Source organism: Muntiacus reevesi, chromosome 9, assembly GCF_963930625.1.
Source record: "Muntiacus reevesi chromosome 9, mMunRee1.1, whole genome shotgun sequence".
Classification (NCBI taxonomy): domain Eukaryota; kingdom Metazoa; phylum Chordata; class Mammalia; order Artiodactyla; family Cervidae; genus Muntiacus; species Muntiacus reevesi.
The window spans coordinates 9,454,745-9,480,270 of NC_089257.1; the positions used below are offsets into that span (position 1 = coordinate 9,454,745).

The 25,526-nt window shown below is 42.5% G+C and overlaps 1 protein-coding gene and 1 pseudogene across 1 annotated transcript; one reads left to right on the plus strand and one right to left on the minus strand.

Annotated features, from left to right (window-relative positions):
- Window positions 1-5,150: 5,150 nt before the first annotated feature.
- LOC136175519 (endogenous retrovirus group PABLB member 1 Env polyprotein-like) lies at window positions 5,151-7,301 on the plus strand (annotated as a pseudogene).
- A 9,213-nt stretch (window positions 7,302-16,514) lies between these two features.
- Window positions 16,515-17,483, minus strand: LOC136175520 (olfactory receptor 5T3-like). Its single transcript, XM_065945795.1, has one exon. The coding sequence runs from the start codon at window positions 17,481-17,483 to the stop codon at window positions 16,515-16,517; it is 969 nt and encodes a 322-aa protein (XP_065801867.1).
- Window positions 17,484-25,526: the final 8,043 nt, after the last annotated feature.

Consider the following 25,526-nt stretch of genomic DNA (forward strand, 5'->3'; position numbering starts at 1 on the left):
ACGAGGTGGGGACCAGTAGGCCCTGTCCCAGGAGGCGGTCAATGATTGGCTTAAGCCCTCGAAGGTTGGGCTGGGACAGGGTCAACTGGGCCTGAGCCAGAAAACAGGTGGGGTCTTTTAGGTGGATGAGGACTGGGGGTTGGTGTTGGGCAATTGTTGGGATCTTGGTGTCCCAAACCTGGGGATCTATTTGGTAGCTAGAGGACCCAGTGAGTAGCAGTAGGAATCTGCCTGTGGAAGGGAAAGGCCCTGGGGCTAGGTGAAGTGTGACCTTGAGTTTTGTTAGAATATTTCTCCCTAGTAGAGGGGTCGGACAGGAGGGAATAACTAGAAAGGAGTGGGTGAATAGGCAATTGTCTAAATGGCAGTTTAAGGGCTTGGTCTCTAAAGGCTGTGACGGCTGGCCATCAATTCCCATTACCGAGACCCAGGAAGGACGCGAGGTGCCTCCGAAAGAGGGAAGGACCGAATAGGTAGCCCCCGTGTCAACCAAGAAGTTGATTGACTTACCCGTTACCTGGAGCATTACCCTGGGCTCGGCTTGGGTTATCGGGGTTCCTGAGTCGGGGCGGCTTCAGTCTTCATCGAAGGTCAGCAGTTGTAGGGTGGGGTCTGGGCTCGGAGTCATCCTGGGTCACTCTGATCCCTTACCCCCTGGGGTCAGGGCCCGAGAGGCCAAGGGACAGTCACTTGCCCAGTGTCCGCATTACCTGCACTTTGCGCAGGGTCTTGTGGGCAGTCTTGGGTTAGGACACATTTTGGCCCCGTGTCCCTCTTTGCCGCATTTGAAACAGGCCCCCGGTGGGGGTTTTTGTGGGCCCGAGCCCGTTGCCAGCCGCAGGGCTGCTACCAGAGCCTGGGTTTGTTGGTTGAGGAGGCTGGCCTGGAGTTCGGCCTTTTGTCTCAATCTGGCTTTACGACTAGCCTCTGCAGTCTCTTCCTGGGCATTGTAAACTTTAAAGGCTATTTTTACCAGGTCTCGTAAATGTAAGAACGCCGCGGCAAGACAAAGAGAGCGCCGGAGTATCAAGAGGCTTTATTGGGCAATCGCTCCCGGGCAGAGCTCCCAGGCGTGAGCAGGGGAAAAACGGGAGCCTGCAACCTGTGGGAAGGGGGCAACACCTATATACCCTGGCGGATGCGGAAGTGGTGGGACCTTTCCATATATGGTTAGAATTGGGCTCTAGGGTGCTGATTGGACTTTGCGGTCTCGTGTCACTTTTTGATTGGCGGGAGTTTTGGCGCCTTCACGTCCATCAGTCTGCCTGGCAACGGGCTGTTGATTGGTGGATGTCTGTTCCTGGGACTTATCTGGGACTTTCTGGCAGGGGCTTCTCTGTCAGCATTTTCCAGCTGGCGCTTTTCCGCCTGCGATCAGCGTGACCTTTCAGTATGCTTGTATTCTGCCCTCCCCCAGGAGGTGTCCTGTCTGCTGTGAAATTCTTGACCCCCTCGGAATTGTTAGGCTAGAAGGAGGGGGATACAGAAGTGAGTATGAATTGGCTTTTCCGGAGATGGCCTGGGACATGGGAGATTTAACCCATCTGTTTTCATCCGCACCTGATCAAGCCCACCAAGACAGAATGGACTTTAAGGGAGAAACAGTCTTGGACCATGTGATGTTCTGGTTCAGCTGTACTGACCGGCAGGTGAAGACACGCCGATCCCCCTTCTCCCTCTGGGGTCTGGCAGGTAAGGCTCTTCTCACCCCAATTAGGAAGGAGACAGAATGGCAATTTAAGTGTCACTGAGTGGAAATATCAGAAGTACATAGAGTACTGAGAACTTCGTAGACAGAACAAAAAGGAAAAGTAGAAGAAGGTCTGAGAAGGTAAGCAAGATGGGGGAAAGTGAATCTAAGGCAACTGTATTGGAGTGAAAAATTCAAAGAAGGGATTAGGAGGAGACTATGGGGTGAAGATGAAGCCTAACTGCCTTCACATACTCTGTGAGGTTGAATGGACCCCAATGGGAGCAGGATGGCCACCAAAGAACACCGTGAACTTAAAAATAGTGGAAGCAGTCTATACAGTAGTCACAGGCGAGCCAGGACACCTAGATCAATACCCATCTATTGACTCACGGCTAGGGTTAGCTTGAGACCCTCCTACTTGGACAAGGTTCTGTATCCAGAGGGAAAGGGGAAAATATTAATGGCACAAAAATTGACTGATGATAAAAAAGGAAATTCTACAGGATTTGGACGGGGATGAGCTGACCCCTCCCCCATGCTTGATAATGACACGCCTGCCTCCCAGTGCTTCACCAGGACCGGAGGTCGCCTTAATGCCCAATCCAGGTCCAGGTGAAGTTTCTGCAACAGCCGCTGCTCCTCCGCCAACTTTCCCGGAGTTCGTAGAGCCGCCGTTTGGGGAGGCTCCAATCCTGGTAACAGAAGCCTCTTGCCAACACTTCCAGGATCCAGCTCCAACTGAACCGCGCAAGCTATACCCGCCTCTCTCGGTGAGTACTGACAAGAAGGAGAGGGAGACGTTGGAATTAAGCAGAGACTGCGCTCTGCCAGAGAGCTGAAGGGAACGAAAGAGAACAGACAAGAGACTGACAGTGCAAGCTGCTGCTCTGGGAAAGTCTATCTCGGGTCCTCTGGAAAACCTCATCTGCCCCAGGGACAGGACAGTCTTTCAACTGGTCCCAAGGGAGGCCCTCGGCCCATTACAGCCAAACCAGTGTGCCCAGTGCCGAGGTTTGGGCCACTGGAAGAATGAATGCCCTAAGGCAAGGAAGAAAGAGGAAGCTCCTGCAGTTGTGGGGCTTGCTGACTTGGAAATTAACTAGGGCTGCCAGGGCTCAGAGATATCAGGTCCCTGAGAGCCCATGGTAACCATAGGAGTTGGGGAACAAAACATTGACTTCATGGTGGATACAGGAGCAGAACTGTCGGTAGTAACAAAACCTGTGGCACCACTGTCCAAAGAGACTACCGCTGTAACTGGGGTATCGGGAGAAGAGATGATTAAATCGTTTTGCCAGCCCGGAACATATCAGATTGGGGGGGCGGGGGGGCCACCAAGTGATTCATGAATTTCTCTGCATTCCTGAGTGCCCAGTACCATGGTTGGGAAGAGACTTGCTCTCCAAACTAGGAGCACAAGTGACTTTCTCCCCTGAGGAGAGGCCCGCCTTCTGGACGGACTCTATGACTTATTTGCCCTCTCTCTCAATTCCACCCCAAGATGAGTGGAGGTTGCATGAGCCCCTGAAGTTAGAATCGGGTGGGCCAGGAGAGCATGAGGGAGCTAACTCAATTATTCCCTGAGGTCTGGGTGGAAGACAACCCCCCCTCCCCTCAGGCTGGCTAAACATCACGCCCCAGTGATAATAGAACTCAAACCAGGCACCATCCCGGTTAGAAAGCGCCAACACCCACTATGGATAGAGGCCTGAGTTGGCATACTGCCCCACATCAATAGATTGAAACAAGCAGGCATTCTAGTAGAGTGCCAGTCGGCTAGGAATACGCCAGTCCTGCCAGTTAAAAGGGAAGGAGGACAGGACTATAGGCCTGTACAAGATCCCAGGCTAGTCAACCAGGCTACTGTGACTTTACATCCTACTGTTCCAAACCCCTATACCTTGCTTAGCCTTCTCCCACCGAGGACTAAAGTTTACACTTGCCTAGATCTCAAGGATGCCTTCTTCTGCATACACCTCGCCCAACGTTACAGCCCATCATTGCCTTTGATTGGGAAGATCCAGTTGGGAGCACCAGATAACAAATGCTAACTCCACAGCCATCTTTGGGAAGCCTTGGTTTCTGATCTGGACACATTCCATCCGGAAGAGTACGGATGTCAGCTCCTACAATACGGGGATAACCTGCTTCTGGTTGCCTGAGACCAAGGAGGAATGCTGGAAAGGGACAAATGCACTGCTCCAGCTGTTGATGGAAGCAGGTTACCAGGTGTTGAAGAAGAAGGCACAGATCTACAAAGAGGAGTAAGGTATCTGGGGTTTGCTTTAAAGAAGGGCTCAAGGTTTCAGACCCTAATTGGGTCCCATATACTGATGGCACTAGCTTGATAAAACAAGGACACCAACTCTTGGATTTCCAAAGTGGAAGGGGCCATCAAGACTGAAAAGAGAGGGTGGGAATTGCCAAGTGGCAAATTATTGGTACCGGAGGAGCTGGCACACACTCTGGTAAGCCAAACACACCAAGCGACCCACCTAGGCCATGCTGCCTGCTCACAGGTTAATGCTGCCTCTCTGGTATTCAGACAAAATCCTCCGGGTATTCAGCTGAAAGGCACACTGCCCCTTGAACACCTGGGAGTGGACTTCACTGAAATGAAACCTCACCGACACTACCGTTACCTGCTGGTCATGGTATGTGCGTTCTTGAAATGGGTAAAAGCTTTTCCTACCTGGACTGAAAGAGCATCAGAAGTAGCCCGGCGCCTGCTTAGGGAAATGGTTCCCAGATTTGGATTTCCTACCAGCATTGGATCAGGCAATGGCCCGGCTTTTGTAGCTGATTTAGTACAACAAGTAAGCAAAACTTTAAACTGCACACTGCACATAGGCCCAGAGTTCTGAGATGGTGGAATGAACCAACCGGACACTTAAAGAGACTCTCCAAGTGGATCTGACTGCTCCAGGAGACTGACTGCTCCTGAGTGGACTTACTTCTAATGGCTCTGCTCAGACTCAGGATGATCCCACAGGCCCAAGGCTATTCTCCATACGAAATTATGTATGGGAGGCCTCCTCCCATAATAAAACAGGTGTCAACAAATTTGCCTCAGGTAAGGGGGGATAGGATTTCACAGCAGATGGAAGTGGGTAAGGTAATAAATTTGGTAACTAAGTTTGTACAAGAAAGGGTGCCATTCCCCGTTGGGGAACAGATTCATGAGTTTACACTTGGTGACCAAGTATGGGTCAAAGATTGGAAACATGATTTGCTAGCCCTTTGGTGAAAGGGCCCTTATGTTATTCTAACTACCCCTACTGCAGTTAAAGTTGCAAGTATTGTCCCTTGATCCATCACACCAGAGCAAAGAAGTCATACCACGCTGACCCGGAGGACACCAAGTGGACCACCCAGAAGGACCCCACCGACCCACGGGAAATCAAGATCATTCTGAGGAAGAAGAAGAAAATGAGGTCCTGGACGAGCCCTCTACAGGATGGAGCTGGGTAAACGACTCCTGCTGCTTGGCCTCACCAATGCAATTCTGAACTTGGGTATGTGGGGCTATACCCCTGTCAGTAATGGACAGACTTCCCTGGTGGGTATCGCCACTCCATTATGGGAGCTTTAACAACAGAAAGGAACTTTCCTCTCTCTCACCAACCATAACCTTTCTTTGCTCTCCTGGTGTCAGAAGAAGCCATCAATGGGTCAGGGACATAGGGTTACATTTAACATGAACGCCAGCCTTACGGAGATAACAAAGGCTTATAGCTATATGAAACTTAAAGAGGAAAAGTGCTCCCTTACAAAAGGGGACAGGCCTCCCAGTACCTTGAGCAATACTACCAGGTCTGGGATGAATATTTCTGGATGACTCCTGAGAAAGGACAGGATTGCCCCTGCTACTATTTGCTGGGAACAAAAAGAACAGAAAGTTGGATTTGGAGACCGTCCCCTAGACCCAAAAGAATTGTTACCTGTGCCCTGAACAATATAAACAAATCTCGGAAGTTACCTATCACCCCAATCAGTCTGCTCAGTGGCCCGGTTCCGACTGGCCTGGAATCTGCTGGCTAGCCCCCAATGGGACCCAGTGGCTCTGTGGGTTTAACTTATGGCCATGGTTACCAGTCAGCTGGGTGGGGTGTTGCACATTAGGATTTGCTTTCGCCCCTGGCAGAATTAAGCCTAGCCTACACCAGCCTCCAGTAAACCTGACTTATCTGCATGCAAGATGGACACAATCCATGTTCCAATGGTATGACTATCTTGCTGCCTTGTTTGTACCCTCTGTAGGGACAACAGATATCATGGTTAAGGTAGAGACCTTAACTAATTTCACTAAACAGGCCCTCTTAGACAGTAGTAAGGCCATTCAAGCTTTGAATGAAGAACAGATTCAGATGAGGAAGGCAGTAATTCAAAATAGGATGGCATTAGACATACTCACAGTAGCCCAAGGGGGGACTTGCACGAATGTTGTGTGTACATCCCTGACCTGTCTGAAAATGTATCTACTGCCTTGGAGGATATGCAAAATCAAGTGAAAGTCATGTCTAATGAACTGTTGTTATAGTACTCTTGATCATACTGCTTTGTGGGCCCTGCTTCCTACAATGCCTTGTGAATTTTGTAACCCAGAAGTTGATAGCATTCTCTCATGTGGGTGGCAGGAAGGCTAAGGTACAATATATCTCAATAAATGATGCTCGTTATAGAAACTAAGAGCATCAAGAGGGGGGAATGAAGAAGGAATTCATAGGGCCTGGACTCCATCTCAGGTCTGTCCGTGCTGATCGTGCTAGGCTGCCTCTCCAATGGACTCTGAACTCTGTGCTTAGCGCCTGTGGGAATGACAACGGAAGGATAAGATCCCCTCTGGGCAGGGGAATCTTGAAGATCACATCCAGGTTACTCATTGCCTAAGAAAAAACAGACACTAATCACCTCTGCCTCCGGACAGTAGGAATGTAACCACAGGCTTATTGATTTTTAACTGTTTGAACACAAAACATGTGAATGATGGGGTTATTGTGATTGTATTTACCCTTCCTTTGTAAGCCTCAAGGGATTTGGGCTGGTGGGTTTGGACACGCATGTACACATGGGGTATAAAAGATTTTCACAAATGCCGGTCAGGGCCCTTGGCTAAGAGGAGACTCTGCCTTGGGCCCACCAGTGTAATAAACTGCACTCCACTATCTGCATTGTCCTTCTGAGTGAGTTTGTTTCCCGGAAAGCATGGCTATAACAACAGAACTGTGTTTGAGCGTCTCATGAGCAGGTCCGGGTCAGCAGTGGCCTGCCGCAGGGACACGGCTCAGGGTGCAGCAGACCTGGGCATGGCACAAGCCTCTTGGAGGAGATCGCCATTAACCTCACCGCAGAGCCGCCAGAACTTACACAGGACTGGGAAACAGACTCCTGGAGGCACAAACAGAACCTTGTGCACCAGGACCCAGGAGAAAGGAGCAGTGACCCCACAAGAGCGCCGTGGAATCTCCAGCAGAGGCGTGGGTCGGCGGAGGCCTGCTGCAGGGTTGGGGGCACTGAGTGTGGCAGTACATGCATGGGGCCTTTTGAAGGAGGTCACCAATATCTTTATTACATCCTCAGTAGTTTGGCCTCATCCTCAGGTAAATAGCAGTGTTCCCTTGTAGCTCAGCTGGTAAAGAATCTGCCTGCAGTGGAGGAGATGCAGGTTTGATCCCTGGGTTGGAAAGATCTCCTGGAGAAGGAAATGGCAACCCACTCCAGTATCCTTGCTTGGAAAATCTCATGGACAGAGAAGCCTGATGGGCTGCAGTCCATTGGGTCACTAAGAGTCGGGCATGACTGAGCGACTAACACCTACTTACCTAACCTCTTTACGGCTTCCCTGGTAGCTGAGTTGGTAAAGAATCTGCCTGAAATGGGTTCAGTCACTGGGTCAGGAAGATCCCCTGGAGAAGGAAATGGCAATCCCATGGGGCCCCAAGAGTGGGACACAACTTAGCGAATAAACTACTATTACTACTACTAAATGGCTTCCCTGGTGGCTCAGACGGTAAAGTGTCTGCCTGCAATGCGGGAGACCCGGGTCTGATCCCTGGGTTGAGAAGATCCCTGGAGAAGGAAATGGCAACCCACTCCAGTATCATACCTGGAGAATCCCATGGACGGAGGAGCCTGGTAGGCTACAGTCCACGGGGTCTCAAAGAGTTGGACACGACTGATCGATTTCACTTTCACTTTCACTACTACTAAATAGCAGGGAGGGAACACAGCTCTACCCATCAACAGCAAATCAGAGTAAAGATTTACTGAGCATGGCCCCGCCCATCAAAACAGGACCCAGTTTCCCCCTCAGTCAGTCTCTCCCATCAGGAAGCTTCCATAAGCCTCTTATCCTTCTCCATCAGAGGGCAGACAGATTGAAAATCACAATCACAGAAAACTAACCAATCTAACCACATAGACCATAGCCTTGTCTAAGTCAACAAAACTATGAGCCATGTTGTGAAGGGCCATGCAAGACAGATGGGTCATGGTGGAGAGTTCTGACAAAATGTGGTCCACTGGAGAAGGGAATGGCAAACTACTTCAGCATTCTTGCCTTGAGAACCCCGTGAACAGCATGAAAAGGCAAAAAGATAAGACACTGAAAGATGAACTCCCCAGGTCGATAGGTAACCAATATGCTATTGGGAGTCAGTGGAGAAATAACTCCAGAAAGAATGAAGTGATGGAGCCAAAGCAAAAACAACACCCAACTGTGGGTGTGACTCATGATGGAAGCAAGGTCCAATGCTGTAAAGAGGAATATTGCATAGGAACCTGGAATGTTATGTCCATGAATCAAGGCAAATTGGAAGTGGTCAACAGGAGATGGCAACAGTGAATGTCTACATTTTAGGAATCAGCAAACTAAAATGGACTGGAATGGGTGAACTTAACTCAGATGACCATTATATACTACTGTGGGTTAGAATCCTTTAGAAGAAATGGAGTAGCCATCATAGTCAACAAAAGAGTCCAAAATGCAGTTCTTGGATGCAATTTCAAAAACGGCAGAATGATCTTGGTTCATTGCCAAGGCAAACCATTCAATATCACGTTAATCCAAGTCTATGCTCCAACAAGTAACACTGTAGAAGCTGAAGTTAAACTGTTCTGTGAAGACCTAAAATACCTCCTAGAGCTAACATGCAAAAAATATGTCCTTTTCATTATAGAGGACTGGAATGCAAAAGTAGGAAGTCAAGAATCCCTGGCGTAACAGGCAAATTTGGCCTTGGAGTACAGAAAAAAGCAGGTCAAAGGCTAATACAGTTTTGCCAAGAGAACGCACTGGTCATAGCAAACACCCTCTTCCAAAAACACAAGAGAAAACTCTACACATGGACATCACCAGATGGTCAACCCTGAAATCATATTGATTATATTCTTTGCAGCTAAAGATGGAAAAGCTCTATACAGTCAGCAAAATCAAGACTAGGAGCTGTCTGTGACTCAGATCATGAACTCCTTATTGTCAAATTCAGACTTAAATGGAAGAAAGTGGGAAAAACCATTAGACCATTCAGCTATGACTTAAATCAAATCCATTACGATCATACAGTGGAAGTGGAAAATAGATTCAAGGGACTAGATCTGATAGAGAGAGTGCCTAGTGAACTATGGATGGAGGTTCATGACATTTTACAGGAGACAGGGAGTAAGACCATCCCCAAGGGGGGAAAAAATGCAATAAGCAAAAAGGCTATCTGAGGAGGCTTTACAAATAGCTGTGAAAAGAAGAGAAGCCAAAAGCAAAGGAGAGAAGGAAAGATACCCATTTAATAGCAGAGTTCCAACAAATAGCAAGGAGAGTGAAGAAAGCCTTGTTCAGAGAACAATGCAAAAAAAAATAGAGGAAAAAAATAGAATGGGAAAGACTAAAGATCTCTTCAAGAAAATCAGAGATACCAAGGGAACATTTCATGCAAAGATGGGCTTAATAAAGGACAGAAATGGTATGGACCTAACAGAAGCAGAAAATATTAAGAAAAGATGGCAAGAATCCACAGAAGATCTTCACGACCCAGATTATCATGATGTGTGATCACTCACCTGGAGCCAGACATCCTGAAATGTGAAGTCAAGTGGGCCTTAGGAAGCAGTACTATGAACAAAGCTAGGAGAGGTGATGGAATTCCAGTTGAGCTATTGCAAATCCTAAAAGATGATGCTGTGAAAGTGCTGCACTCAATAAGCTGGCAAATTTGGAAAACTCAGCAGTGGCCACAGGACTGGAAAAGGTCAGTTTTCATTTCTATCTCAAAGAAAGGCAATGCCAAAGAATGCTCAAACTATTGCACAATTGCACTCATCTCACATGTTAGTAAAGTATTGCTAAAAATTCTACAAGTCAGGTTTCAACATGAAGCCTCTGAAATTCCAGATACTCAAGCTAGTTCTAGAAAAGGCAGAGGAAACAGAGATCAAATTGCCAATATCCATTTGATTGTCTAAAAAGCAAGAGATTTCAAGAAATACATTTATTTCTGCTTTATTGACTATTTCAAAGCCTTTGATTGTATGGATCACCACAAACTCTGGAAACTTTTGTAAGAGATGGGAATACCAGACCACTTGACCTGCCCCTTGAGAAATCTGTATGCAGGTGAGGAAGCAACAGAACTGGACATGGAACAACAGACTGGTTCCAAACAGGATAAGGAGCATATCCAGGCTGTATATTGTCACCATGTTTATTTGACTTATATGCAGAGTACATCATGAGAAATTCTGGACTGGAGGAAGCAAAAGCTGGAATCAAGATTGCCAGGAGAAATATCAATAACCTCAGATATGCAGATGACACCACCCTTATGGCAGAAAGTGAAGAATTAAAGATCCTCTTGATGAAAGTGAATGAGGAGAAAGAAAAATTTGGTTTATAACTCAACATTCAGAAAATTAATATAATGGCATTTTGTCCCATCACTTCATGGCCAATAGATGGGGAAACAATGGAAACAGTGACAGACTTTCATTTTTGAGGCTCCAAATCACTGAAAATTGTGATGGAGCCATGAAATTAAAAGACGCTTGCTCCTTGGAAGAAAAGTTATGACCAAACTAGACAACATATTAAAAAGCAGAGACATTACTTTGTCAACAAAGTTCCATCTAGTAAAAGGTATGGTTTTTTCATGGGTCATGTATGGGTGTGAGAGTTGGACTACAAAGAAAGCTGAGCACCAAAGAATTGATGCTTTTGACCTGTGATGTTGGAGAAGACTCTTGAGGGTCCCTTGGACAGCACAGAGATCCAACCAGTCCATCCTAAAATAAATCAGTCCTGAATATTCATTGGAAGGACTGTTGCTGAAGCTAACTCCAACACTTTGGCCACCTGATGCTATGAACTGACTCACTGGAAAAGACCCTGATGCTGGGAAAGATTAAAGGCAAGAGGAGAAGGGGACGACAGAGGACAAGATGGTTTGATGGCATCACTCACTCAATGGACATGCGTTTGAGTGAACTCCAGGAATTGTTGATATTTAGGGAGGCCTGGTCTGCTGCAGTCCATGGGGTCACCAAGAGTCGGACACAACTGAGTGACTGAACGTAACTGAAGCCAGAGAAGTTATCTAATAATCTCATCCTTTCCCACCCTATTTTCCTTTTGCCTCAGCCTTTCCCAGCATCAGGGTCTTTTCCAGTGAGTCATTTTTTCACATTAGGTGGCCAAAGTATTGAAGCTTGACTTACAGCATTGGTCATTTTAATAAATATTCAGGGTAGATTTCTTTGTGACCTCATGGATTGTATGAGCCATGGAATTCTCCAGTCCAGAATACTATAGTGGGTATGCTTTCCCTTCTCCATGGTGTCTTCCCAACCCAAGGATGGAACCCAGGTCTCCCACATTGCAGGCAGATTCTTTACCAGCTGAGTCATGAAGGAAGTCCAGGAATACTGGCACAGGTAGCCTATCCCTTCTCCAATGTATCTTCCTGACCCAGGAATCGAACTGAGGTCTCCTGCATTGTAGGTGGATTCTTTACCAACTGAGTTATCAGGGAAGTCCACCTTCCCATTATGAGCCAGGGGTCTTCTGATGCAATAAATCATACATTTGGGTATGTATACTAGCACCCTGCCAGAAAAGAGAAGTGTTATTTATGAGATTGAGTCTCAACAACCCTTGAAGTCTTAAATGTATGTAGAGAGTTATAGACATATATGGTGTGCATATATAATGTATAAAATGTAAACAATTTTCTCTAAACTCTATTTATAGTTGGTCCTAAAAGACGATGCTGTGAAATTGCTGCACTCAATATGTCAGCAATTTGGAAAACTCAGCAGTGGCCACAGAACTGGAAAAGGTCAGTTTTCATTCCAATCCCAAAGAAAGGCCATGCCAAAGAATGCTCAAACTACTGCACAATTGCACTCATCTCACACGCTAGTAAAGTAATGCTCAAAATTCTCCAAGCCAGGCTTCAGCAATACGTGAACGGTGAACTTCCAAATGTTCAAGCTGGTTTTAAAGAAAAGGTAGAGCAACCAGAGATCAAATTGCCAATATCTGTTGGATTGTTAAAAAAGCAAGAGAGTTCCAGAAAAACATCTATTTCTGCTTTATTGGCTATGTCAAAGCCTTTGACTACATGGATCACAATACACTGTGGAACATTCTGAAAGAGATGGGGATACCGAACCACCTGACCTGCCTCTTGAGAAACCTATATGCAGGTCAGGAAGCAACAGTTAGAACTGGACATGGAACAACAGATTGGTTCCAAGTAGGAAAAGGAGTACATCAAGGCTGTATATTGTCACCCTGCTTATTTAACTTATATGGAGAGTACATTGTAAGAAATGCTGGGCTGGAGGAAGCACGAGCTGGAATCAAGATTGCTGGGAGAAATATCAATAATCTCAGATATGCAGATGACACCACCCTTATGGAAGAAAGTGAAGAACTAAAGAGCCTCTTGATGAAAGTGAAAGAACAGAGTGAAAAAGTTGGCTTAAAGTTCAACCTTCAGAAAACTAAGATCATGGCATCACTTCATGGGAAATAGATGGGGAAACAGTGGAAACAGTGGCTGACTCTATTTTTCAGGGCTCCAAAATCACTGCAGATGGTGATTGTGTTATGCCCGATGTCCGAATCCCCGAGCGGGAAGAGAGAAGTCTTCCAAGACAATGCAACTGGCAAAAAGGGGAAGTTTATTACTGATGCGAGTCAGGACTCCCTGCCGCAACCAACGCAGTGGTGCGGGTCAGAGAGCCCCGAGCCCAAGCTGTTACACAAATTTATAGGGTGAGAAGCGGATTGGTTACACGTTTGCAAAGCAATTTCATTGGTCAAAACTTTCTCTCGCGCGGGGCTTTCCTGGGGGTTTCCGCCCCGTTCCTAATTTCCTAATTGGCAAACAGTGGTCAGTGTTAAGTGAAAGCTAATTGATCCTAATTGGCAAACAGTGGTCAGTGTTGGTCTGATAATCTTACCAAGTAGTAAGGCCTACTCCTAATCTAAGCTGCATTACTTCTGCTCGCCTCACAGATTGCAGCCATGAAATTAAAAAACACTTACTCCTTAGTAAGTGAACAACCTAGACAGCATATTAAAAAGCAGATACATTACTTTGTTAACAAAGGTCCATTTAGTCAAGGCTATGGTTTTCCCAGGGGTCATGTGTGGATGTGAGAGTTGGACTATAAAGAAAGCCGAGCACAGAAGAACTGATGCTTTTGACCTGTGGTGTTGGAGAATACCCTTGAGAGTCCCTTGGACTGCAAGGAGGTCCAACCAGTCCATCCTAAAGGAGATCAGTCCTGGGTGTTCATTGGAATGACTGATGTTGAAGCTGAAACTCCAATAATTTTGCCACCTGATGAAAAGAGCTGACTCATCTGAAAAGACCCTCATGCTCGGGAAGACTGAAGGCGGGAGGAGAAGGGGATGACAAAGGATGAGATGGTTGGATGGCATCACCGGCTTGATCAAGATGAGTTTGGCTAGACTCCAGGAGTTGGTTTTGGACAGAATGCCTGGCGTGCTGTGGTTCGTGGTGTCACAATGTGTTGAAGATGACTGAGCGTTTGAACTGAACTGACTTGACCTTAAACATACTATCAATAACTATTGCCACCTACTGTCAGTATAATTTTTGGAGTTTGAAACTGGACCTAATCTATTTCTATAATTTGACAGTAATTAGAAAATATTTTGATAATGGAATAAAGATATATGATATTGAACTAAGCTGGAAAAGTCATGCCCATATACCTGGATGGAACACATTGTGTGAGATCACATGGAGGTTCGTCATAGGAGTTCCAGAATGGAGAAATAACTTCATAATGTGTGCTAAAGATTTTCTATAATTAATGTGAGCTTACATCAATCTACCAAATCACAAGATTATAGCTATAACAATAGGGTGTGAAACAAATCACAGAGTGAATGACAACTGCAATATACTTACATCAGTGTATATTTAAGATGGATTAGTTTAAAGGTAGTGATCAGCATATAAATGATATGAACTATATTTGTAAAATGTTACTTTGATGGACTCAGTGCAGTCACTCAGTCGTGTCTGACTCTTTGCAACCCCATGAAGAGCAGCACGCCAGGCTTCCCTGTCAATCACCAACTGCCGGAGCCTACCCAAAACCATGTCCATTGAGTCGGTGATGCCATCCAACCGTCTCATCCTCTGTCCTCCACTTCTCATCCTGCCCTCAATCTTTCCCAGCATCAGGGTCTTTTCAGACGAGTCAGCTCTTTGCATGAGGTGGCCAAAGTATTGGAGTTTCAGATTCAGTATCAGTTCTTCCAATGAACACCCAGGACTGATCTCCTTTAGGATGGACTGCTTGGATCTCCTTGAAGTCCAACGGACTCTCACGAGTCTTCTCCAACACTACAGTTCAAAACTATCAATTTTTTGGTGCTCAGCTTTCTTTAGAGTCCAACTCTCACACCCATACGTGACCACTGGAAGAACCATAGCCTTGACTAGATGGACCTTTGTTGACAATGTAATGTCTCTGCTTTTTAATATGCTGTCTAGGTTGGTCATGACTTTTCTTCCAAGAAGTAAGTGTCTTAATTTCATGTTGCAAACACCATCTGCAATGATTTTGGAGCCCAAAAATAAAGTCATCCACTGTTTCCACTGTTTCCCCATCTATTTCCCATGAAGTGACAGTACTGGATGCCATGTTCTTAGTTTTCTGAATGTTGAGCTTTAAGCCAACTTTTTCACTCTGTTCTTTTACTTTCATCAAGAGGCTCTTTAGTTCTTCACTTTCTTCTATAAGGGTGGTGTCATCTGCATATCTGAGATTATTGATATTTCTCCCGGCAATCTTGATTCCAGCTCGTGGTGCCTCCAGCCCAGCGTTTCTCATGATGTACACAGCATATAAGTTAAATAAGCAGGGTGACAGTATACAGCCTTGACATACTCCTTTTCCTATTTGAAATCAGTCTGTTTTTCCATGTCCAGTTCTAACTGCTGCTTCCTAAACTGCATAAAGGTTTCTCAAGAAGCAGGTTAGGTGGTCTGGTATTCCCATCTCTTTCAGAATTTTCAACAGTTTATTGTGATCCACACAGTCAAAGGCTTTGGCATAGTCAATAAAGCAGAAATAGATGTATTTCTGGTACTCTTGCTTTTTTGATGATCCAACGGATGTTGGCAATTTGATCTCTGGTTCCCCTGCCTTTTCTAAAACCACCTTGAACATATGGAAGTTCACAGTTCACATATTGCTGAAGCCAAGCTTGGAGAATTTTGAGCATTTCTTTACTAGCGTGTGAGATGAGTGCAGTTGTGCAGTAGTTTGAGCATTCTTTGGCATTGCCTTTCTTTGGGATTGGAATGAAAACTGACCTTTTCCAGTCCTGTGGTCACTGCTGAGTTTTCCAAATTTGCTGGCATATTGAGTGCAGCACTTTCACAGCATCATTTTTCAGGATTTGAAATAGCTCAACTGGAATTCTGTCACCTTCACTAGCTTTAGTTGTAGCACTGCTTCCTAATGCTCACTTGACTTCAAATTCCAGGATGTCTGGCTGTAGGTGAGTGATCACACCATTGTGATTATCTGGGTCGTGAAGATCTTTTTTGTACAGTTCTTCTGTGGATTCTTGCCACCTTTTCTTAATATCTTCTGCTTCTGTTAGATCCATACCATTTCTGTCCTTTGTTGACCCCATCTTTGCATGAAATGTTCCCTTGGTATCTCTAATTTTCTTGAAGAGATCTCTAGTCTTTCCCATTCTATTATTTTCCTCCATCTCTTTGCATTGATCACAGAGAAAGGTTTTTTTATCTCTCCTTGCTATTCTTTAGAACTCTGCATTCAAATCGGTGTATCTTTCATTTTCTCCTTTGCTTTTCACTTCTCTTCTTTTCACAGCTATTTGCAAGGCCTCCTCAGATAGCCTTTTGCTTTTTTGTATTTCTTTTTCTTGGGCATGGTCTTAATCCCTGTCTCCTGTACAATATCATGAACCTCTGTCCATAGTTCATCAGGCACTCTGTCTATCAGATCTAGTACCTTAAATCTATTTCTCACTTCCATTTTATAGTCATAAGGGATTTGATTTGGGTCATACCTGAATGGTCTAGTGGTTTACCCTACTTTTTTAAACTTAAGTCTGAATTTGACAATAAGTAATTCATGATCTGAGCCACAGTCAACTCCCAGTCTTGTTCTTGATGGACTAGTAATGTTTTATTCTAGGATACACAAACACTAGTAACCGAAATGGAGCATTTTCTTCTTTAGTTGCTTAGCATCAAGATATCGACATTTAATCTTTGTAGCTTTATTCAGTACTAAAAATACACTATGGTTATAAACCAACTTCTCTCAACAATTTTTTCATCGCCTCTTTTACATCTTTATTCCTTAAACTGTAGATGATAGGATTCAGCATGGGAATGATAATGGTGTAAAATGTTGACACGATCATGTCATGGTTTGAATCATAGTTGGAAGTTGGTCTCATATATGTGAAGAGGATAGTTCCATGATAAATACTCACTCCAGTTAGGTGAGAGCCACATGTAGAAAAAACTTTCCTTCTCCCTTCTGTGGAACGCATCCTCAGAATGGCCAACAGGATGAAACCATAGGAGATCAGGACACTCAGGACAGTGACTATCTCAATGGAGCCCACGAAGTAGAAGAGCAGAAGCTGGTTTGTGTGAGTGTCAGAACAAGAAATAGCCAGGAGGGGAGGGATGTCACAGAAGACATGCCTGATTTCATTGGAGGCACAGAAGGAGAGGCTGAAAGTAGCCACGGTGTGTACAGAAGCATGCAAGACGCCACCAACACAGGAAGCAATGATGAGGGACACATAGACCCTGGGTCCCATGCGGGCTGAATACCGGAGCGGGTCATAGATGGCCACACAGCGATCATACGCCATCGCAGCCAAGAGGAAGCACTCTGTGGTCCCGAAAGTGACAAAGAGCAGCATCTGTCCTGCACATCCAAGATAGGAAATGGTTTTATTCTCTGACAGGAAATTAATCAGCATTTTGGGAGTGACCACTGATGAATAGCAGGCATCCAGGAAAGATAAGACACTGAGAAAATAGTACATTGGGTTTTGTATCCGGGAATCCACAACGACCAACATAACCAGTCCCAAATTCCCTACCAGAGTAAAAAGATAGATTGCCAGGAAAAGTAAAAATAGGTAGACTTGCACCTCTAAATCATCCGTGAAGCCCGTCAGTATAAATATGTTTAATTCAGTCACATTTTTCATCCGGATTCGGTATGAATTTAAATCTGATGTGAGCTGTACCATTTTAGTTTTTCTCTATAGGTTCTAAAGGCAGTATTTTGTGAAAATAGAGTCCACCCGACTATATCTTCCTATGTGTTTCTTATCAGGATCTAATGATTTCCTTTGTAGTCATGGAAAGGTCAGTGATGAAGATCTTGGATTCAAATGGATACATTTTGCAGTTAATAAAAGAAGTTATTACATTCAATTGTTGACTAGATTCATCATGTTAAAAATATCATGTCACTTTAAGTGGTTTATTTTCCAGTCTATTTTTTGTTATATTCTTTACTACCTGTGTTCATATTACATAGCTTTAAAATAAACAAGTATAAATAACCATAGGACTATTCCAGTCATGAAATATTATCGTGGAAAGCACACAATTAAATACTAACTTTGCTACAAGGTGCATGGAGTGTATTTTTATGTTCACAACTGTAAAAATGGAGGTAATCACACAAGATTGAGTTTGATTTCAATAAGAAAATAATATAAAATTATTTAACATTAAATGTTTCCAGATAAGTAAGAAATGACGTAAATGAAACTTTTTGTGCAGAGCTGTTTGTTTAAACAAAATCATTTTATATCCTTTTTTTCTAGCAATTATACTGTCCCTTTCATTTCCATTCAAGAATAGTGGTAAACTGAACAGCGGACAGTATTTTGGAGATTATATAACCATTTTGCAAAGAATAACAATATGAATGCTATTTTTTTTTCTAAAAGTAGGTGTCATTAAGGTGTTCATGTTGGCCTCTGCAGCTTATCATACTGTTACTGATTTTTAAATTTTATTTTAGTAGCAATGTGAGGTATTTCTATAGTCATATATTATTGTACTGCAAAGTTCTTGGATATGTTTTTGAGATATATTTCTGTCAAAAACAAATCTTTTAATATATTATAGTTATTTATGGGGTTTCTAAAATATTTGTGAAATTAATGTCACCTGATCATAAACAAAAAATAGTTTTTTTAGAAATTTTTTGCTAAGAGAATAAAACACTCTATTTGCCACAAAATTGTGTTTGATTTTTTTTTCCCCCTGTATCACACTGTTTCTCATTTGGTTGTATATGAATAGAGGGAAGTACAGATACAAATAGAGGGAAATACATATATATGTATACATTTTGTACACATATGTACAAAAATATACATATATATATATTTCTAAAGTTAAAGAGTCAATCACATTTGAACTGAAATTTCAGTTAATTACTGAAACACAATTAGTTACTGGATTCATCACATTCAATCAGTTCAGTTCAGTTGCTCAGTCATGTCTGACTCTTTGTGTCTGCATGGACTGCAGCATGCTAGGCCTCCCTGTTCATCACATTAAAGGGCAGATTTTTGGCAAGTTAACTTTTATTTTTCCTTCAGCTTGTTGTAATTAAGAAGCATTAAAAAGTAGTGGAAAATCTGCCACATACAGGGTAAGGCTGAATTCAATGACTTATAAGAAAATAATACTTATGATGTTAAACATACTACATTTTTATTGTATTTAGATGCCACACATCAAGAAGAGAATAAATAAAAATCTTTAATTTGCTGTTAGAAGAAAACCACGTCTTTATTTTCCCAGAAACTTTCCATGGATCCATTTAGAGGCTATTTCTAATGCAAAGAATAAATAGATTGATAAGTTTAAGTTTAAGGACTTGCCTGGTGGCTCAGTGGTAAATAATCTGCCAACCAATGCAGGAGACACAAGTTTGATCCCTGGGTCTGCAAGATCCCCTGGAGAAGGAAATGGCAACCCACTTCCATATTCTTGCCTGGGATAATCCATGGACAGAAAAGTCTGGCAGACTACAGTCCATGGGGTTGCAAAAGAGCTGGACACGAATTAGGAACTAAACAGCAAAGGCGTGTGAGTTTACAAAACCAAAAAATGTTCATTTGATTCTTAGAAAAGTCTAGAGTAAAAAAATATTATAATAATAGTAAGTTCTGGTTTCTGTATAAACCCATACAACTTACATAATAATTATAAGAACACAAAGAGACAAAAATAATAAAGTATCATTAACTTTGAATTGCTATATTAAGAAAATTGTTGCTGTTGTTCAGTCACTGAGTGTTATCTGATTCTACTACCCCACGGACTGCAGCATGCCAGGCCTCCCTGCCACAGTTCAAAAGAATCAATTCAGCCCTCAGGGTTTCCTTTTAGCTCAGATGGTAAAGAATCTGCCTGCAGTGCAGGAGACCCGGGTTCGATCCCTGGGTCGGGAAGATCCCCTGCAGAAGAATATGGCAACCCACTCCACTATCCCTGCCTGGAAAATCCCATGAACAGAGGAACCTTGTGGGCTGCAGTCCAAGGAGTGGGAAAGAGTCAGGCATGACTGAGCAACTAACAGTAACAGCCTTCTTCATGGACTAAAGCTTTCATCCATACATAACTACTGGAAAGACCGCAGCTTTGACTCCATGAAGCTTTCTCGGCAAAGTGATGTCTCTGCTTTCTAATACTCTGTCTGAGTTTGTCATTGCCTTTGTTCCAAGAAGCAGACGTCTTCTAATTTCATGGCTGCAGTCACCATCCACAATGATTTTGGAGCCCAAGAAGAGAAAATCTGTCACTGCTTCCATTTTTTCCCCTTCTATTTGCCATGAAGTGATGGGACTGCATGCCATGATCTAATTTTTTTTTTTAATGTGGAGTTTTAAGCCATCATAATAAAACTGTTTATAGAACATCAATTAATATACAAATATGTATTAATAAATTTGGGTGCTTCATCAAGATTACATGACTTTTTAAAATTTTGTGTTCTCTTTTTCTCTCCAAACATATCTCCTTCTTTCTTTCTTTTCCTATTTCTTTCTCTCTCAAATCCATGAACTATATATAGAAATATTTACTATAGAGAGTAAGATAAAAAAAAAAAAAAGCAGGAATAAAGCAGATAAAAATAAGCACAGAGAAAACAGGTACAGATATGCAGACAAAATTTGAAGACTGCGCCAGCATGTGGTCCTCTAATGAAGCCATCACAAGATATATGTTCATGGATACGTACAGGAGAAATTTCAGTGACACTGCAATTCAAGATTTGCTTAGCTGATATGCTTGTAATAAGACAATCATGAGAAATTGAGAACTTTATTGGGAGTTAAAACCCTATACTAAAATCTCAGATTTAGTCCTTACTGACAGCATAAACTTGGGAAAGTTATTTCTGAACCACCAAAAAAAGAAAAAAAAAAGACAGAAAAACTAATTGACCATAATTTTTAGGAATTTCTTGTTCTACTACCTGAATATGGTGTCATAGGAGGGAACATTTTTTAATCAGTTACATTAAAATATGTTTTATTAGGTAAAGTATTAAGCATTTGTGAATGATACATATAAATTAAACATAACTTCCCAACTTTATTTAACTCCAATAAAGTGAAAAAGTTTAAATCCAATTGAAAAATAACAGGATTAAGCTAGGTCCCAGACAGAAACAAAAAGCTTATTTTAAAAATAATACACATATTTGTTATTTGACACTAGATAGATACCAAAATACTATTCTATTGAAATTAAACCCAGTACATACCAATATTCTAATCTATAAGAAACTGCATTAAATGCATTAAAATGCATTTCGCTCACTGAAATCTGTCTGTTCTGAAATTAGAATGGTGAATCATCTCCTCTAAAAACTAGCCCTTCCATAAATGTCCTTTGAAAATTAACAGTGTGCTTAAAATTAGAATTCATAAATGGCATTCTGTGAGCCAGTCTAAAAAAACAAAAGCATATAAAAAGCTTGGCTTATGAACTTTTTAAACTCAGAAAAGGAAAAGGTAAGAATTAGTATTACTTTTCAAAATAAAAAGTATAAAATGTTAAAAAGATAATGTGGCATGTCAATTTAAAATAATGATATATTTATTTAAATTCGCCTATTCCTCTGGCCAGTATAAATTTATAATAATCTTTGATGTCTCTGTTCTTACCTGCAGAGCTAAAAGATGAGTTTTTTAAAGAAGGTATGCCTTATTCAAAATTATGTCCCATTAGAGAATTTATTTATTTCATTAAAGGGCACTGGAGTTGTGACAGAGAAAAAGTATGATGTTTAACTACTATGTCCAGTTTTTCAAACAGGCTTTTTTGTTAAGTGATATTTGAAAAAATTAGAACTGGTTTTGTTTATGTCTTACTATTTCACTTTAATGGATGGGAACTAGAAATTGTAATTTTTTAGCAAAATATAATGAATCCAAAAGATGAAAACAAAATGTTTTCCAACACTCATGATAAAAAATTTAGAGTACTAGGTGTCCATGGAAGCAGTATTACTGATAGTAAGCTCAATAGGAAGGAAAGTTAGGAGGGCAGCTATTATGTATTATTGAGTGGCTACTAGGGGGTTAGGAATTTTATGCATATTATGTAATGCAATCTATATAGCAACCTGCAAGCTATATAATTCAGCATCATCTTATATTAATAGATGAGAACACCAAGGCTCAACTAGACATATAACTTGACCAGGCTCATGCAGTTCTTAGGAGAACCAGGACTGAAGCCTAGATTTCTCTGACTTCAGAATCTATACTATTTCTACATGATTGCATTAAAATTTCATTATGACTTGGCATAATTCAAGACATTTTAAAACCTAGAAACTGTATGAGATAGAAACTTTGAATAGTTTAATTCTCTTTTTTTAAGCAATTAAGTTTATTAAGCTAAGAAGTTAAAACACATACACACACATACAAGTGGCTTCTAGATCAATTAACTAGCTATAAAATACATTTAAAATTAGTTTGTACTCTTCTGTCAAAAGTTTGTGATTCCAAAGTGTCGTATACCCAATGGTTGCTTAATAGTTAATTTTTCTTCATTTAATAATTTTCTTAAAATTTAAATGTAACCCCTTAATTGTTCTGCCCCTATACAGAACATTATTTTTCATCAAGGAAATTAATTAAAATTTCTAATTTACAATTGTATTGACCAAAATATATATGGACTCCTTCTTATTTTCTTTGCTATGTTTCCTGAAAGGAGCATATTAGATTTTTAATAAAACTTTGATTTCACTCAAATCTTCTGTCTTGAATACAAATATTAAGACATCCCAGTTTCAAATTCAAATGTATATTTTCTAAAATATATTGCAAGTTATGAAAGCACTTTCCTCTTACCTGTGGAAATGGACTCCTCACTCAAGATGCTCTGTGAATAATATGTATTCATATTCTTATACTCCACCCTCGTCTCAAGTGCTTCTCAAAGTCTGCAGTTAAGGCTCTAGAGGAAAGCACTCTATTTTCTGGGACAGAAGTTTCAAGATGAACTTTTTTCTTGTAAACAAGTGGATGTTTCTGGATAACGAACTACCTGATGAGAATGATTACATCAGCATACTTTAATTTAAAAAATCCCTCAGTGGAAAAAAAACCTACTACTATAGGACTATTCTAAGCTCTGATCCTAAATAGCTATATGCTATTAAGTTGATCCCCTGGAGAAGGAAGTGGTAACCCACTCCAGAACTCTCGCCTGGGAAATCCCATGGACAGAGGAGCCTGACATGCCACCATCCATGGAGTCACAAAAGAATTGGACAACCCTTAGGACTAAATGACAACAACAAATGAGGCTGATAACCACAATTCTGCAAAATCCACTTGTCTCTTTCTGGAAGTAAAGCCTTTCTAGTTCTCTAGTCCCTTCTCTAAAACACGAAGATAATGAATCATAACATATGACAACATTTATAATTCTCTGCTGTTGTTCAGTGGCCAGGTCATGCCTGAGATTCTCTGTGACCACGTGGCCTGCAGCGCGTCAGGCCTCCCTGTCCCTCAACACCCCCCAAAGTTTTCCCGAGTTCATGCCCCCGGCACTGGTGATGCCATCCAAGCGTCTCAACCTCTGACGCTCTCTTCTGCCTTCAATCTTCCCCACGTCAGGGACTTTTCCAATGAGTTGGCTGAACTGGAGCATCGGCTTCAGTGTCAGTCCTTCCAAGGAGTATTCAGAGTTGATTTCCCTTGAGACTGACTGGTTTGATCTCCCTCAGGAGAATTCTCAGCACCACACTTTGAGGGCATCAAGTCTTCGGCATTCTGCCTTTTTTAAGACCCAACTGCATGTGGCCGCCGGGAAGACCAGACCCTTGACTATACAGACCTTTGCCGACAGAGTAGTGTCTCCTCTTAAAGAAGGATAGCTATATTTTTTAGGTAAATTTTAAAATATACACTTCTGAGTGACACGAGATAGAGTCCATGAACAGTTTGATGAGAGCAGACTTCCCTGGTGCCTCAGCGGTGAAGAACCCCCCTGCGATGCGGGGACCCGGCTTGCGCCCCGATCCGGGAAGACCGCACCTGCCCCAGAGGCCCCCGCCCGTGCCCGCGGCCGCAGCTGCCGAGCCTGCGCCCCGCTGCACCGCCTGGGCTCCGCCCCGGGCTGGGCCGGTCCCGAGGAGAAGGGAGCGGCCGCCCACCCGGTCCTCGTGCCCGGAGAACTCCGTGAGCAGAGGAGGCGGGCGAGCTGCAGTCCGCGCGGTCTCAGGGAGCAGCTTGCCGCTCGCCCTCCGCCCCGCGCTGCGCCCGGAGGGCCGCCGCCACTCGGCCAGCTAGGGCGAAGCCCCGCGGCGACGCCCATCCGGCCCAGCGAGGGTCAGCAAGCACGATTCCATAAAAAGTTCAGTAAGCGTGACAAGATGTGAGCACATAGACAGGAAGGGCTGGAGGAGGGATGCGACAGCGCGCGGGTAACCTAGCATTCTGCGTGATGGAGCGTTAGAATGTGAGAGGATCGGAGGAGGGAAAGGCCAAATATGTGGTGCACAGGGCTTTATATCTGTGGAATGCAAAGATCCCACCTCCCCAAACCGACCAGTGACGCTTTGCGCAGAAGTAATTTGTGGAAAATACGCAGATACCAAAGTTCTAAATTAAGAGATGACAAGCTAGTAGAAAGGAATGTTGGTTTTAAAATCTGAATGTAAACAAACAGAAGGAAAAAAAATAATACTGACAGGTAGCCCAACTGCGAAGAGAGGATCCATCAATCAAATGCAACTCTAAATAGATCTGTATACAGACTTAATACAACTCCAAGTAAAATTAAACAAGTCTTTTGGAGAAATAGATCTTCTGACTCTACAATTTACATGAAAAAGCAAAGAATTCTGAGAAAGAATAGTAAAGTAGAAATAGTGAGATATCAGTCGTTAGAAAAACCTAGAAAAGTGGAACACAAACTTTCTTTTTATTCATATGTATGTTATATACTATTATATTGATTAGGTTGATTCTTATTTACTAATTAGTAGTTAGAAAAATTATATTATTATATATACTATTAATATAATAGACACTTTTTCTAACTACTCCTCCCTCTATGTTTAAATGAGTTGGACATTTTGAATATCCTAACGAAATATATATATATATTATAATATATATTATATTATAATATAAATATATAATACATTAATATTACATACATATATATACACACCCCCACCCCCCCACACACACATATATATACACACTGCTCAGTCACTCAGTCATGTCCAGCTCTTTGTGACTCTATGGACTGCAGTCCACCATGTCTGTGGGACTTTCTAGGCAAGAATACTGGAGTAGGTTTTCATTTTCTCCTCTGGGAATCTTCTCAACCTTGATTTAAAACTCACGTCTCCTGCATCTCCTGCACTGCAGAGATTATTTACCACTGAGCCACTGGTGAAGTCTGTATATATATGTACATATACACACACATTTATGTTGAATTGGTGGAGTCAGCATTTTAAATTTCATGCCCAAATGATGTCTCATATGTTTCTATAATCTTATAATACTGTCATTTTCTAACTACTTTAACTTTCAGTAGGGGTCTCAAAGTGTCAGACATGACTGAGCAATTAAACTCAAGCCTAATTCATTATAGCTTCTACCTAGAGTTTCTTGAGCTCCATAGCTAGATAGATCTTACCGTACAAACTGGTGTCTACACTTTCAACATTGTATGTTGCTATAATAGAACTTTCTGAGACCTACTTCTTACAGAAACTCCTC